Below are 16,275 nucleotides of genomic sequence, written 5' to 3' on the forward strand. Positions count from 1 at the left end.
TTTGTTTGGGAATATTTGAATGGAGAAATGAAATTTCCGTATTTCTGTTGTTCAGATGAAGTTCCATTTTTATTCAATGTAAATTTACATCATACAATATAAATACCGATAAATTATAAGTAGTTTAGTTTTCGAAAAGTCGTAGTAATAACAGGTTATATAGAATCTTGTCCTTTTTTTTTCTCTTGAATTCTAGTTGACACAGACTAACAATTATTTAAATACAAAATGACATTTATAATACCATCAGTTTGTTGTTATACGCATCAACAGCACTGCAAAGTTTACATTTCATTCATTTATGATTGTAAAGTATCTTCGAACCAACTGTATAGTAGTTTGAACATCCAGTTAAACATTTATAAATCGTTTCCATACATATATTTTTTTTTATGGAGTTCGTGATTAAATAGATATATTTTTTTAATGTTAACAGAAAAGTTTTAAGAATAACATGTTATATAGATTCTGATTTCTATGTGACACAGACTAACAATATGACATTCATAATACCATTTTTTGCAGGGTAGTCATTGCTTCTCTGAAAAATGTTCAGGAAAATGGCTTTTTTCATACCTACATGTACATATTTATATATAGTGAAATCCCTTCTAATAGTTCTTTTTTTTGGATGGTCATGAATAAATAGATCATATTATTTTTTTTTTCTTTTATGATAACAGAAACTTTTATTTTTATATATAATACTGCAAGACTGATCATAATAATATTTAGGTGCATTCGATGTCAACTAAAGTAACAATAGGTTTGCAAGCAAACGCAACTACACAAAATATATGTATATATGTATATAAAGTTTAGTAAATAGATATTATGACTCCAGTCAGAAGTGCAGTTCCAGTAGCTTTGCTAGTCGGCCAGATCGGGCTTATTATAGATATGTTGTAGGTGGAGCGGAGTGTTGGATTCGGATCGGACTTGTGACGATGAGGCGCACTATTTCTTACAATAATTTCTCTTCAGTTTTCTTTTTCTCTTCATTTCTTTGCTTTGGTTTCTCAGCTTGACGGATTATAGTAATGTTATGTTTCTTCAATTACGATCTTACTACTTACATGGATGGCATTTAACATAAGCATTTTAGTAGTATGGCTGGGCTAGCTTAAAAAATACATGGAAACGGATACAACATGGCCAGATCTAGTTACATTATAATATATGTGTATATATTATTTGTTCTTCTTCTTCATTTTTTTTGTCCTTTAAATTTGGATTTTCATATCTTTTCACGCTTTCAAAACGTAAATTATTATATTTTAACAAAATATATATGAGCCGCGATAGCTGACATACGATGCTTCTCATTACCGGTTCTATCATCATATATAATGTTAACGTATATAAGTATAATTGTAAATATATATGTATATTGGTTTACATGAATATACATATATAAATGTATGGCATACTTCAACCCTGTATACCTACGGGCACGGCGCGACTTTTCTATATCATATAAATATTTACGGAATAATGATTTTAATAAAGATATTATTATTTTTTGGTTTAGGATTAGTCCTTAGACTGGCTCTTCATTGGAATTCTTTCTCCAGAAACTATCAAATCTATTCCGTGCCTTTTTTAGGACATCAGCAGCTAATGATTGAACGGGCGTCTCAGTTTCGAGCGGTTCGTTCTTTTGGCGAAGACTAGTGGCAGTAGCAACTTCATTCAGAAGGTGACAACCTTCCAGTCCGGTTGTGCCGTACTGTAACGTTGATGATTCGGTCATATTTTGCACAGTTAGGATGGGATCTATAGTGGGAGGATAGGCAGTAATATTGGCGGTCGTATTACTCCAGTTATTGTCCTGTTGTCTCCTAGCTGCAACAAGCGCACATGAGACTCAAAACCAACGACTCAAATTCAAGCATCAATGATAAACGCATTCAATGCATGGTTCTGGATGTGATGTTCTCCTAGTAAACGTATGTTGTTACAACTCTCTAGTCGATGTGTAATGGGCTGATGTTTGTTGTTTTTCTTTTTTAAATATAAATACTTTGTTGTTGTTTGGTTTTTGTATATTTTTTTAAGTTGTTGTTTTTAGTTTTGGTTCGAATTCGACTGCCATAATACTTAAGCCTCCAAAATATGCGCCGTGCAAGCCATTACAAAATTGTTCAAAAGTGCAGTTGATTGCCAGCTAGTACTCGCCTGTTCTTAAAACTGATACTGCACTGCTCAGAGTTCATGCTTTGACTGCTAAACCCATACCTAAAGCAATACAACCAAATCGGATATGGTAAGCAGAAATCAGGTCCGAAGTTACGACAACGACATGCCTTGATCTTTGCACGGCTCCGACAGCTGCGGCGGAGCACTTTGTGCAATTGGTAGCGGAACATCAGGCGGAGTCCAGGCCTTAACTTCGCTGTGGGGTCTTGCGGCCAAGTCCCCTGCAACACAAGACCCAACAATAATCATATATCCTTTGCTTATGATTTCTGTTCAACTACCTTCGCGAACGTTCTGGGTGACGGTGAACGTTTTGCCGGTATCCAATGGTACCGTCCAATTAACAGGATCTGGAGATCGCATGATGATCTGCTCCGGAGATTTGACTCGCGTCGGCTCCGGTGGGGACTTAACGACTGGTTCCAAGTGAATTGGCTCCGGCTCTGTTACTTCCGGTGCAACTTTCTCGACCTTCGCCACTTCAGATGCTATTAAATTCATTAAAACATGAAATCAAATCAAGCGCGCAACGATAACCGATTTTCTTTTCTTCTTATTGCTATTTAATAATTTTTTTCTTGGGGTTTGCGCGCTACAAGTAAATATGTGTGCCAAGGATCGTGATCTTGCCACGATTCCTCTATCAATAAAAAACATCGACGACATAAAATATAAGAAAAATAAATATAGAAAGATAGATATAGAACAACGAAGATGTATCTGAGAGAGAAAAAGAGTATGTGTGGTCGATGCTGTGTTTCTCTTACCTGTGGATGCCTTCTTCTGGTCATTTGGTTCGGTACTATTGTTAGGCTTTGATTTGGTATGCATTCGATCTTCCTCGTGTTTAGGGGGGACTGAACTACTTTTAGATCGGGATGAGGCAGTGGTGGTGTTGAGGGATGCTAAAACACCGTACATAACATTCTGTTATAGAAAAAAAAAGAAATAAAACCAACTACACCCATTCTACGAAAGCGCTATAGCCAAACAACACGTAACGTATTGATTGTTTTTTATTATATTCATTCTCATCATCGAAGATTCGTTTAGTGTGTAATCCTCTAATTTAGTAGTATTATTATATTGATCATTGATGCGTGCACTATTTGAAAAAAATAAATAAAGAAAGAAAGCTCACGAAACTTGGCACACATTGATTTAGTTAACATGCTTATACATACAAGGGCGCGGTCTCTTGGAAACAGGAACTGTTTTTTCGACGACTGGAGGAGCAGACGTCTTCTTTTCAGCTTTTGCAGCCGTGGAGCGCGATTGTCGCTTTGGAGACTTTTTCTCGGTTCCCATATCAGTGGGACCAACAGACTGAGATCTCGCTATAAAAGTAAGTTCAAAAATCCGATAAGACAATAAGCATTATGTAGAAATAGAGAATAGCATAGTTCATGTTTTAAAACTCCCTTAAAATCAGGCTACTTCAACTGGATTCTGCAAAGAAAGCTACTAGATATCTGATCATTTATGGTGCAATTGAAGTATAGAACAATTACTTTGGTTTAGTTGATAAAATACTTATTTTTTTAATTATTGGAAGGTTGATATTATTTGTAATATGTCTAATTTAAATAAAATAATCTAACCTGTGCGTAATGCGCTCTTGGCTTTAAGTGAATTTTTCTTTTGCAGGGCCGACTTTTGCGGCGAGTTCTTCTTAGGACTATTCTTCTGAGAGCCCCTAGAATCGTCGTCGCGTTTTGGAATAGTCGGCTCCAACTTCTCTCTAGTGGGCGATAGTATTAAACCATCGAATTCTAAATATAAATAATGAGTTACTTTATTGTTTATAGGCAGTAACTTGAAGAGTTACCCGAACCACCAGTAGTTCTCTCAAGATGATGTCTGATCATATCCTTCATGATCTTCACCGAGTTTTCTGTGTTACGCAGAGCTTTGGTTGGAGAACTTTTCTTGGTGTTTTCCTGATCTTTTTCTTCTTTGGTGTACGACCTACATGGAATGTGTGTGAGCATGCAGGTATCATTTGTGTGACCTTAAATGTTACCTGTGAGCAGTTGATGCGAGAGATAGGGCCGACAAGGAGCTACGACGAGAAACCTGATCCCAGAGCTCAACCTGCTTGTTGTAGATGTCGGTCGCTTTCTCCGGGCCAAATTTGCTTCCCCATCCACGATGCTGAGCAAAAGACAAGCAACAGTCAATCAATAAACGAGCTTGGGCTTTAAAAAAGTAAACTACTGGTAGGCATGAACTGTCGATATATTTGGCATATCTACCAATACAGTGATACTATAATCAACACAACAACAAGGAATAGCAGGTTTGAAGGATTAGGAGAGACCACCCTGCCTTGAAAGAATCAATCATGATGCTTAACAAATACTTTATCGAAAACGAACTGGACATTTCTAAAGAAACACGAAACACGGTAGGACTCATAGACGGCAGTGGGGAGAGATCAATGGATGCAAAACCATACCTTATACTCGCCCGCCTTTTTCCTCAGCTCGACTACCTCCTTGTACCACTCGTTTTTGTTAGTGCCGTTCTGTAAGTGACGCTTTCCGGGTTCCTGGTGGATGTTCTGCTTGTCGGCCCTACCGTCCCCATCGTAATAGGTGAACGGCCTGTACTCCTTATTGTACTCGGTGTCGCTCTTGCTGTTGCACACCTCCTCCTCCTTGATGGTAGAGTCGTTCACCAGAGGCTCCAGCTCGCTGGCTGCAATCAGGTCGGAAATGAGTATCGATTTCCGCGCGATGACGTCTCCGACGTAAGGGTGGGTACCTGTGCCATCCTTGGCTTCGTGCTCGGCCCTCTTCCTGTGGATCATGGCGTTGGCGGCGGGCTTCAGGGCGCCCATCGACTGGGACTTTCTCGGCGCCGAGTCAACAGCATCCCGTCGCGACGTGTGTCCCTGAGGCCAGGCAAACTGTAGTCGGTATTCGGTACTGATTTTAGAAATTGCTTTCTTTAACAGTCCCGAATCGCGACCCTACACCGATTCAATCATTAAATATACTAAATTTCTTTCGGAACAGATAATTTCTCAGCCAGAGAGAGAGAGAGAAAGTTTGTTATTTTATTATTCGCTTTGCTTTGTTTTATTTGGTTTGGGGGCTGGGGTTGTTGATTGGTCGGGGGATAAGAGGCTCAGAAGTTTGAGATTTCTGCCATATACAAAACATACCGTGCTACATAGATTCGTTAAAGGCAACATACAGAACAACTCGCGTTTATAAACCAGAGATACTGAAATGATAGGATGGCCAGTTTAGTTTTCGTTTTCAGGAATCGATCCTAGAAAAGTACTTTGATGGATGATTGTGTTTGAAGTATCGTGTGTTTGATGTGTCTGCAGAGGCGACTCTACGAAATTGTTTTCCCGTTTGCATGTAGTACCGCCTCTGTGTGTGTGTGTGTTTTGGGGACCTTCGACAAAAACAACAAGCTTCAAACTGCGATTCCGCTTTGTTGATTAAGTAAATTTGCAATAGCAACTGAAGTCAAAGCTTGTTGACGCAGGGAAGGATCGCCGCAACGTGTAGCTGTGTCTCGATGTGTGTTTGGAATGTGTGGCTATCCTACCGCTTCTTTTCTGGTCTATGGTGTTACCGTGTCTTCCGCGTCTGGAATGTCTGGATTTGAGTCCCGACGTCGTTCTCCGTTCGTCAAGGCGTTGGAACGCGCGGGCCCTTCCGACTTGCTGCGTCGAGAGGGTCTCCAATTCGAGACTCCTCGCTCCTCGGACTGTAATTAAAATGAATACATCTCTATTTAACTACGACATGCCAATTATTTGCTTAATGCCATTTCATCAAATCCTCATTACTAATTAATTCATTACTGATTACTTTACAACTTCATTCGTTCCTCGAGTAGAAAACAAAAAACAAATATTAATTACCTTTGGCATCCCCATGCAAAAATTTAACATGTTTAATTAACCCCATTCGATTCACGGAAACGTATTCATTTTAATTGCCACCTGTCATGCATTACATTCTAAGTTCTCTCACGTGACGCACTTTCATAGTTTGTTTGCATCATAGATCGATTGCTTACATTCTCTCATTGTTAATCCTTCTAATTTTGTTATTATTATTATTATTTATTGCTCATCTGAGCCGAAATCATCAACCAAAATGTCACATCATGCAAGGCAGGGTTGGGCAGGGCTGGGCAGGGCAGCAAGTCTACTGGCACCTCAACAGAGCGGGGGTGTACATAGCGTGGAGTGGTCAATACTCGTTTTGGAATGGGCTCTCTTCACGTTGTGTAACAGTTCGGCAAGAGGTGCGAGGGGGCAGGCGAGGGTGGTATTTTTTTTTGTCGGGGCAGCAAGAAGAAATCAAAAGAGAACGAACCAAGAAAGAAGAAAAACAAAAACGGTACGTCCGTAGACAACTCAAAAAAAAAACAAAAAGGCAGAATATAAAGAACAATAATATAAAGGTATTGTCGTATCATTGCGACTGACATCGTTATTATTGTTTAGAATTTAGGGAATCGAACCCACACCACAGTTGTTCTGTATCTAGCCCTGTCAACTACTCGGCCCGATACATTCATGTTATGTGCGAACCGCCGCTGCAGTCATCACCGATTCCTGATGGATGGTGATGACTGGAGTGGCGCATCAGGCTATTGTATTCAATTACTTCTTGTAGTGGCGCTTACTCTAGAGTGCGCTCTATTCTAACCCATTGAGGTGCGACTGTGTGAGTGAAAAACGTAAATCAAAACAAACGCAACGTAATTGAACGAACATACAATTAAAAGAACGAAATAAACAAAATAAAGAAAGAAAATGAGGTAAGTGGTGGTTTGCAGCGGTAGTTGTTTAACTATCGTCATAAGTTTTATGTAACTGAATGTTTGATCGTTTTAATGTAGCTGCATGTATATGTGTAGGCGCGCGGACACCCCTGATCAGGTGTCTCGCATCGTGATCGAAGAGAGCAACATTAAAGCATCTACTCTATCAAACAACTTCAACAGTTTGGAGACGCGAGATCTAAACCGACAGAACAAGAACAAACGAAAGAAAAACAGAAATAATACAAAATGATAATAGTACAAAAAAAATAACGGAACAAAATAGAAACATTGGAAGAAAACGGAACACTTGATGGAAACAAAAGAACTAGAAAACCAAAAGCAATCTAATGGCGGTAGACCTGCAGCGCAACACATTCAATTATTCAGATTGAATTGCCGCTCTGCATTCCAGTTTTCATCGTCTTTTATATGTATACATACAAATATATGTATTCAGTTATATTCAGACAATCGATAACTGACGCTGCCGAAGAAAATGTGTAATCATATGTGTTCTATGTATATTTATATCTATATTTAGATATATGTATAAACGTGCAGATTTTTTTTTACCCTAGCTCTGTCGACGTAGGGTTCAAAGTCATCGGCGAAATTGTTCCCGTCGGACAGGATGAACTCATGGTGGCGGTACGCTAGATCCGGATGTTTCTTGCGCCTAGGAAGTGCCGGCTCCAACGTTGGCACTGAAGACATTACATAAGCAATCACAGATGCGACATTGATGTCGCCGATGTTTGACTTACTTTCGGTGGACTCTTCATCAATCCGGGTGGCGTTACCGAAATCGTGCCGCTTCTCGTCTGCGTAGTTCGGGGACAAGAAGAAGACACAGAGTGAAAAAGAAAAAACAAACAAAAAAAAAACGAATGTCAGAAATGGATCAATATGTCAGTTACATCATAAAGGAAGTCTCGGGAATGCGGAAGGGGTGGATTTTTCTGACTTACCGGAGGGTGCCACGGCGTTTGCATGGCCACCTTGTGGAGCGCGACGCACCACCTCCTGACGTGGACCCGTGTATTCATGCCATCTGTACGTGCTCCTATATTCTGAATGCAACTGCAACAAATAGATCACCAGGTGATTGGTAGGACAGTCGAGTCTGGTCACCGGGTAGGACGTTAACCTGATCAGCTGATCAGATGAGGTATTGGGGCGCACGTAATACAGCCGCATTTCGGAGCCGGTCAATAATATAGGTGACCTTGCATTATGGGGGATGCAGAGGAGGATTCTACAATATGGAATTGGACTTTCCATGGCTATTGGGTCTTAGTATCTAGGAAGAGTCCGATTCGGCAAATTACAACTACGGAAAAAAGACCTGTTCTCTTACTTTGTCCACTGGCATTGAAGGGCACGCTCTGCACAGATTCCAGAATGAACCAATCATGAGTTCTTTTAGTGTGGAACGCGGGCACAGATGAAGAAATGTGGCTGGATTGCAGCCATTCAATCACGATTAGTTGGCTTCGACGGCTGCTGCGGTTGCACTATTTCTTCTTCTATGTAGGTGGACTAAATGAATGCAGCCGGCATGACGAACCCCACCTTTGCTGATGGTGTAATCCGGTAAGGTTGCTAGCTACGAGCGCTGCTCGCAACGGAATCAATACCGCGACGCCTGCGGACAACACGACGAGGGCGTCGCGGCGCCGCAGCCCAGGAACGTAGCCCAGGGGTGGCCGCTGTCGCCCACGTCTCCCCAATATACAATTCCCAGAAACCCCTTTTCCAACAAACAATAATAATATAAATTTAATTTCCAACGCACTGCACAATCACACTAATGAGACACTGCATACAAACCAATTAGCCAACAAAAATATGAGACCCAAAGAAATATATTAGCAGATATACTTAAAGCCACAGCTTACTTGTATCCAATACTGTTTCTTAACTCAAAGCTCTATTGAATTAAAATAAAAACACCCACAATATATCAATTAAAGCCATACGAATATAATGAATATGGTAAACAGCATAATTTTACCAATTTCTATGTACGTATCTAAATATAATGTTAATTATTTTGCATATGATTTTATAATAGAAATGATAAAGTGGGTTATTAAAATGTCAGTGTGTGTCACTGTGATAATACTAGGTTACCGACCTCGGTTCTGGACAAATCAATTCGTCTAGTCATGAAAATCATAATTTTATTATATAAAAATATATGAGACGAGCAGTTCATTACGGTAAGCAAAGTGTTCATTTAAAAGCCGATAGTAGACTTCAAGAATAATTTCATTTAAAGAGGATAACGTAATTGGACTTTTAGTATTCCTTATGGATTTGTAATAAGCGCTCTACTCTAGGGATTCTATAAGAAAGCCTGAGGGAAACATAAAGTTTATTTAGTTCTTTATCGCTTTTAGGTTAATAGTTCTTTGAAGATTACTAAACTTAATCTTATATAAAATTACGTACAACTAGGTTACAGCTTCATCAAATGTAATAGCTTTATTTACACAGAAAAATATAACTGGGTTACTTAAGATAATTGAATCCCAAGGAAATTGCATTAAGGGATTTATCTGCAGGAATATTTATAACGAAAATAAAATAAAGTATCGTCATTGAGGAAAATATTCTTTTTTAATCAACTTACAATTTTAATTGTACAATGTAAAAAAATATTCCAAAATCAATTATTTCAATTAGGGGTAAAATGAAAAAAATAATCTGATTAACCAAATGTTAAAAGATTCATTAAAATTGGTTGAGTGTATTTGAAAATATTTGTGGTTTTCCAAAAGAAATATTTTATTTCTTGATAAAATTGATTCAATATTCATTCAAAAACTAATATTTATATAATTTTGGCACACAGCCAGAGTCATTTGATAGAAGGAATATAAACACTACTTAAAAAATTTCATAAGGACAAAATTGGAAAATATTTTTTTATAATATTTATAACATATTATTATTAATAATAGAAACAAAAATGTATAATTATTGATAATTTCAATTATTAAATTACTTTTACAAATGGATATTGACCTATACAATATTTTCTTAGCACGAACAGCTGGAGACGACCCTGTCGCAATCTTATCCCACACTCCCACGAAGCGCCCATTTCTGCAGCAGTTCGCTTCTTTTTTTCCTACTTCCTACTTTATCCAAATTACGAAGAATAATAAAAAATGCGAAATAGATGCATTTTTGCCAACAGTTGCGAGAGTTAACTTTTTACACTTTTGACCTTTTAAAATTGTAACTGTTAAAGAAAAATGATATATTAATCGAAACAGCAAAGTCGATTGACTAATGACTAAACCTCAATTAAAATAACGGTCAAATATAATAAAAAAACGGAAACATTGCGTGTGTGACTTGTATCGGGGTGGGTCTGGTATCGATTCCGGAACTTTTTGTTATATTTAAACTGCATGAAGACCAGCACATAAAATGAATGAAATCTTTGCTATTTATAGAGGTTTTTCGGCATCAAATAAATTGGACAGTTATTTGAGGTAGTACGGAATCGATAAGTTGGAGCATTCATTTGCCAGTCGAAGAATTGCAAAGTCTCTTCTCGTCGCATAATGGAATTCCAGAAGTTCCGATTGGACTCGTCGGTGCCGGATATAAACCCCGTCATTCTTTCGGGATTTATTATCCTCTGTGACTATTCTGATAGAAGAAACTGTCCTCCCATAGACACATTCATCCTTACTTCAGCCTAAAAACAACGTAATAAAAATATTTGGCAGGATCCATAATGCGAAGGCCAACCCGTAGGTCGTTGACCTTTGCTCCATATTATTCAGCTATTTCGGGAATGCCCTTTCGCAAGTTTACATTTCCGTTATAATTGCAAATATTATTGAATTCACATCATTCTTCATTGGAGATATGTACAAAATTAATGTATAACCATCTAACTAAATAATGGAAAACATAACACACCACTATACTGTAAAGACAAATTGATTGATCACCACGTAATGATGCATGGAATCTGATATTTAGAACTGGAGCATTTTGTGTAAACCAAACAAAAATACACTCATTTACCTCATTTTGGGTATTGAAGCTTTACTGCTTTAAGAGAAACCACGAAACGGATAAAGTGTATCAAATTCTTAAAAGTAATATCCTATTCCATGTAAGTAACGTGTAAAAACGTTATATAAGTCATGTAACATACTTTTAAATTGATAAATATAAAATATGTGAAATGACCAGGTGATTTCAACAAATACATCTATAATTACAATTATGTAATAAATATTTGCAACGCTCTACTTTACAAAAGTATCAATTAAATTATAGATGGAAATTACTTGTGATATTTGTATTTTTTTCATGGACAAATTAAATGAATCTATGAAAAAATGTTGGTTATAAAGTAAGATTTAGTTGAATATTATTACATAATAACTGATTTAAAACTTGACTTGTATATTCTTTTTCTAATAATAATAATAATAATTTATTGGTCAAACATCAATACATAAGAAGAAGAAAAAAAAGAACAATTTATACATAAATAAATTTTAACATACAATAAAAAAATATATATTAATAGGCTGGCCAAAGGGCTAACGACTGAGGTCTTTCCGCCCTCTTTTTCTATATGACTGCATGAAATAAATTGTAAGTTAATAATTTTGTAAAGGATAAAATAATTATATTTGTAGAATGTGCCTGGAATAGGTCTGAAATGAAAATATAATAATGAGGAAGTGTGAAACCATTTCCTGCTTTTATTTCTGAGTTTACAAAATATACATACTAACACATGCGAATAATGTTGTGCCCAAAGTATTTCAAAAGAAAATAATTAGATTATTTAGATTCTATGTGTATAAAATTGTAATTCTTTATTTCTTTGATTTGAAGCATTATTTGAAGTAATATTGGCAATTCCAACTGCCACGAGAATGATCATAATAAAAACATGAATGACAAGTTTATTTTATAGCTGCTGGTTGTAAATGGGTGGTCGATACTACTAGGCTGGTAAATAGTTTATAAACTGACGATTGCTGTTCAAACAGGATCGGAGATTCTTGTAGTGGCCTTGCTTTCTTTTGCTTCTGATTGAGAAGACTAAACTATTAAAACCGCAAGGTCGTTGCGTAGTCTTCATTGACTTTTTTTAAAGTCACAGTATGTTTATACTTAATTCATGAATTTATACGCACGCATCGTATATATCTGTGAGGTCTGACCTTGGGTCGTTAATGCAGATACAGATGCATATGATCACGTCGAGATGTGATGAGAAACTGTATTTAGGAGCCAGTAGAGTGTACGGCACAGCCGAAATTGGTCCAGGATGGCCACGACGATGGCGTATAAGCCCAAAGGTATCTTCGAATATATTCTGATTAAGTACCGATGGATCTTCGTATGCTTCTTCTTGCTACCGGTCTCTTTCGTCTACGATGGACTGATGCATCTTAGGAATTGGATCGTTTTCAGGTTGAACAGCGCCCCTGACCAGCATACCACAAAAGTTGAACGTGTCCAGAAACAGGTACGTGCTCAGGCGGACTTTATTTAGTGGTCGTCCATCCATTGCTCATGCATTATGCATACGATGGAATGGGAACCCATGTCTGATACAAATCAAAATATGTAACCATCATTTAATGTGTATGCGCGTGTTTATTATTTAAATCTTGCCTCGTGCACTATGACCCCGGCCGCCCGACAAATGTCTTCGATAAGGATAACAATGTCACTGTTTATTGTGCGCTCTTATCTTCGGCGGACGTGCTCTCGCTTATTGATCCAAACCAATCATCCAAAGTCGACTTTGCTACAAATCTCTTAATTACAAACTATTATATAAGCATTTTGCATTGTTTATATATAAACATATACTCAATAAGAAACAGTGATCATTACTGTATTCGTATATAAATCACTACACTTGATCATATGTACATTATTTTAGTAAACAATCTAACCAGTTACATAACTTAACATGTCACATTGTCAAATTGTGGTAAATTTTGACTTCATTACGAAGAGAATATTTCCTTTGGGAATTCGATACGCGTTATTGGTTTGAACGAATTCCCAAATAGTCTCGAGTTTCGACAAAATATTCGATGAGTCGATGACCAAGAAACATAAGGGACCACCCCAATTTTCAAAGATTATAATACAAATAAATTGAAGTGTTCATATATAAATCCATTTAAAATCTTATAAGAAAATGTTTTATGTTATTTACTTTGAAAAATAGTTTATTATTAGTAAACAGTAGTATTTTCATTTCAAATAATCGTTTTATAGCTTCAAATGTGAAAAAAATAAAATAAATAAACAGTTCAAAATTTGTATTCATTTATGTGGAATTCCATTCATAAAATAAACCAATAAACGTGTTTGTTTGCTACCTGAAACTTTGTTAATTTGCTCTCATAAAACAATTAGCATTTAAACCCCGACTAATTGCCTTACAATATAATACCTCTTTCCGTTTCGGCCTATGTCATAAAGAAACTTGTAGTAAATCCGGCTTTTGTGGACTTCGATCATTCCAATCTGCCAATAAATTATATTGCTTAAGTGAGACCCACGGTCGCATCGTCACGGCTCGCCAATAATTTTCCCCCCATTTTTTTGTATATGATACAAAACAGGTAATTTCTCGGATAATATCCAGTGTTTGCTCTTCCCCCCTTCCTCGCCAACCGACCAGAAATGTGTATGTGTGTGTGTTCGCCAAAGAACGACGGTCGTCTCATATTTCATCCATTCAATACCGATACCATCTTTTTATCCACTTCCAAAGCCCGACAAATATTTATAATGGTACGAATCTCACCGATCCATCAAATAATAATAGAATATGTTATCAGGCAATCCTAGCTTGAGAACTAAATATCCATTCTCAATTGGAATTTGACGTTACAAATAGACTTCCTGCTCTACCGGAAACTGAGAAATAACTTTTTATTTTTTAGATCTGTGCAGTCTAATACATTACATAATTGAATTTATTTGTTTCATTTTATTCGTTCCATTTAGACAAGTAAACATATTTTTAGTTTTCCACCATATTTATTTATACTATAAAATCTTACTTTTACTACTATCTAGAATTTACAATAAATAGAAGTCACAAATCTAAGTATCATCCTATAGGCACATTGCTTAATTTTTTAAACAGCACATATAAAGTATCTCATAGACACTTCTGGTGTAACCACTCTATCCCCAATTAGATAAATCTTAATGTAATGCACGAATGAAATTAATAATTGCTTTATTTACTATCAATAACAATAGCAAATAAAATGATTTACAGTAAAAACTAAAATTTCTAATTAACTATATTTTTGTTATCAAATGGCGTTCAAATTGAGAGTGAAATATTCGATATGGAACAATAGGCAATTAAAAGAAAAAACAAGCAATAAATAATATGTTATCGGTAGTTAAGAACTAATGACTACCATTAAACATCTCAGGATTACGTGGAAATAACGAGGTTGGCGATTACTGTTGTGTATTTTCGAATTAATTTCTTTGTCTTCGTCCGTTATTATTATAATTAATGGTCTTGGCTAATTTCAGCTAAGCTCTATTTATCCGAGCAAATACAAAATAAATGAGAAAGTGTATATATTAAAGTGTATTTATTACGTTTGAATGAATATGAAGGAATATGGTAAATTTTCATTTATTTAAAAAAAAATTGATTTAATCAAAAAGTTCAGTTAATATTTATCTTAAATATGTTAGGATTATTTTCGTTAAAATTCGCGTTACAAATTAATGTTACTTATAGATTAATAAACCATAGTTTTGGCTATAATTTCCATATTTGGAATCTAATTAAACAGGTTATCATCAAGTAAATAAATGAAATAGAAAGACGTGAAAAATGTATTTTGTAAAAAAAAATATGGAAACAATTTGTATCTATCAATTTTTTTATTAAATGATGTGAAATTTTTCATTGTATAATACTATGGTATTGAGGGTTGAGGTGCAATTGATTGAAAATAATTATTTTCCAAGCTGCTTGAGAGCTGAAAGCACCCCAATTTGCTCGTTATGGATTTCTGTAATTGGAAAATTAAGTATTGTTTAGGTCCTGGATTGGATAGAGTCGGGGAGGACGAGGAGAATGTGCACGGCCAGACCTGGTTGGCAGACCGTCTCGTTTAGAAGGCCGGCGTACAAAGGAAGCCTGCACCAAATCGACGTGAATCTAGTCGACATCCTGGAGATCGATTACGAGCGAAAGGTAGTTTGAGTGGTTTCCTGGAGACTTTGTAATTGCTGAATAATGAGGAACACAAAAAAATAAAATGTATTTGCAAAAAAAAAAACAGGTACTGAGAGTGGAGCCGATGGTGACAATGGGCCAATTGACGTCTACGCTGAACCCTTTAGGGTGGACCATTCCGGTCCTGCCCGAGATTGACGATTTGACAATAGGGGGTTTGGTAATGGGAACCGGAATCGAGTCAACTTCACATAAGCACGGACTGTTCCAGCACATTTGCGTGTCGTACGAGCTTGTCCTTTGCGACGGAAGCGTCGTGAAGTGCACGAAGGATGAGAACCATGAACTGTTCGAGTCGGTGCCTTGGTCGTACGGCACCCTGGGTTTTCTGACTGCAGTCGAGATTATGATGGTACCGGCGAAGAAGTATGTCCGGCTGAAGTACGAGGCCGTCAATGGGTGCGCCACAATGGTCGAGGAATTCGAGAAGGCAAGCGCGGATCCTGGCAACGAATTCGTGGAGGGTATTATGTTTAGCGAGAATCAGGGAGTCATAATGACCGGAAACCTTACCGATACACCTGAGCACAATAAGGTGATTGATGGGGAGGGCCGCCTCTGCCAAAACTGTTCCACCGCATCTTTCTTCTTCTTCTTTTACAACTCGGACCTTCTCTATTATTCCGCAGGTAAACTCAATTGGCAACTGGTACAAGCCCTGGTTCTTTGTGCACGTCAGAAACATGCTCGGACGTGAATCCGCCATTGAATACATTCCTTTGAGGGATTACTACCATAGGCACACGAGATCGATCTTTTGGGAATTACAAGTATGCAATGTATCTGATTTCATTCATAGTTCTCTCTTTTTCTATTCCTAACCATCTAACTTATACATAGAGGGAATAACGTACACCTAAATCTTACAAACACACAAACTGGATTTGCTAACTACTCAAACAATTTATACGCCTCACATACTTTTACCTATAGAAACATAATGGTCTCAATTTTTATTCAAATCTTAGGTATATTTGCACGTGCAA

The 16,275-nt window shown here is 37.0% G+C and overlaps 2 protein-coding genes across 9 annotated transcripts; one reads left to right on the plus strand and one right to left on the minus strand.

Moving 5' to 3' along the window:
* Positions 1 to 710: 710 nt before the first annotated feature.
* On the minus strand, positions 711 to 8,623 carry LOC108565326 (nuclear protein MDM1). Of its 8 annotated transcripts, XM_017924740.1 has the most exons (16): positions 8,357 to 8,623; positions 7,968 to 8,079; positions 7,764 to 7,820; positions 7,573 to 7,703; positions 5,794 to 5,928; positions 4,966 to 5,173; positions 4,658 to 4,899; positions 4,223 to 4,353; positions 4,028 to 4,167; positions 3,801 to 3,971; positions 3,384 to 3,536; positions 2,967 to 3,104; positions 2,481 to 2,687; positions 2,307 to 2,420; positions 2,179 to 2,238; positions 1,772 to 1,845 (listed from the first exon to the last, which is right to left on the minus strand). In XM_017924740.1, the coding sequence occupies exons 1-15, from the start codon at positions 8,411 to 8,413 to the stop codon at positions 2,213 to 2,215; spliced, it is 2,022 nt and encodes a 673-aa protein (XP_017780229.1). In that variant the 5' UTR covers positions 8,414 to 8,623; the 3' UTR covers positions 1,772 to 1,845; positions 2,179 to 2,212. The 8 variants fall into 8 exon arrangements, with proteins under 8 accessions (XP_017780224.1, XP_017780223.1, XP_017780227.1 ...); XM_017924735.1 differs by lacking the exon at positions 2,179 to 2,238 and having other exon boundaries at positions 711 to 1,845; positions 4,966 to 5,095; positions 8,357 to 8,622; XM_017924734.1 differs by lacking the exon at positions 2,179 to 2,238 and having other exon boundaries at positions 711 to 1,845; positions 8,357 to 8,622.
* A 3,604-nt stretch (positions 8,624 to 12,227) lies between these two features.
* Positions 12,228 to 16,267, plus strand: LOC108565317 (delta(24)-sterol reductase-like). Its single transcript, XM_017924707.1, has 4 exons — positions 12,228 to 12,517; positions 15,092 to 15,247; positions 15,336 to 15,824; positions 15,919 to 16,267. Exons 1-4 carry the CDS (start codon positions 12,317 to 12,319, stop codon positions 16,108 to 16,110), a joined length of 1,038 nt encoding a protein of 345 aa, XP_017780196.1. The 5' UTR covers positions 12,228 to 12,316; the 3' UTR covers positions 16,111 to 16,267.
* Positions 16,268 to 16,275: the final 8 nt, after the last annotated feature.

The sequence above is a fragment of the Nicrophorus vespilloides genome, unplaced genomic scaffold (assembly GCF_001412225.1).
Source record: "Nicrophorus vespilloides isolate i.1.1-1 unplaced genomic scaffold, Nicve_v1.0, whole genome shotgun sequence".
NCBI classification, from domain to species: Eukaryota; Metazoa; Arthropoda; class Insecta; order Coleoptera; family Silphidae; genus Nicrophorus; species Nicrophorus vespilloides.

Coding starts and splice junctions, on each gene's coding strand:
- LOC108565326 (XM_017924734.1), bottom strand. CDS start 8,413: ATGATTGGTTCATTCTGGAATCTGTGCAGAGCGTGCCCTTCAATGCCA. Junction 7,821..7,967: donor AAACGCCGTGGCACCCTCCG/GTAAGTCAGAAA, acceptor CGAACTACGCAG/ACGAGAAGCGGCACGATTTC. Junction 4,900..4,965: donor CGAAGCCAAGGATGGCACAG/GTACCCACCCTT, acceptor ACCTGATTGCAG/CCAGCGAGCTGGAGCCTCTG.
- LOC108565317 (XM_017924707.1), top strand. CDS start 12,317: ATGGCCACGACGATGGCGTATAAGCCCAAAGGTATCTTCGAATATATT. Junction 15,248..15,335: donor AGATCGATTACGAGCGAAAG/GTAGTTTGAGTG, acceptor AAAAAAAAACAG/GTACTGAGAGTGGAGCCGAT. Junction 15,825..15,918: donor ATACACCTGAGCACAATAAG/GTGATTGATGGG, acceptor ATTATTCCGCAG/GTAAACTCAATTGGCAACTG.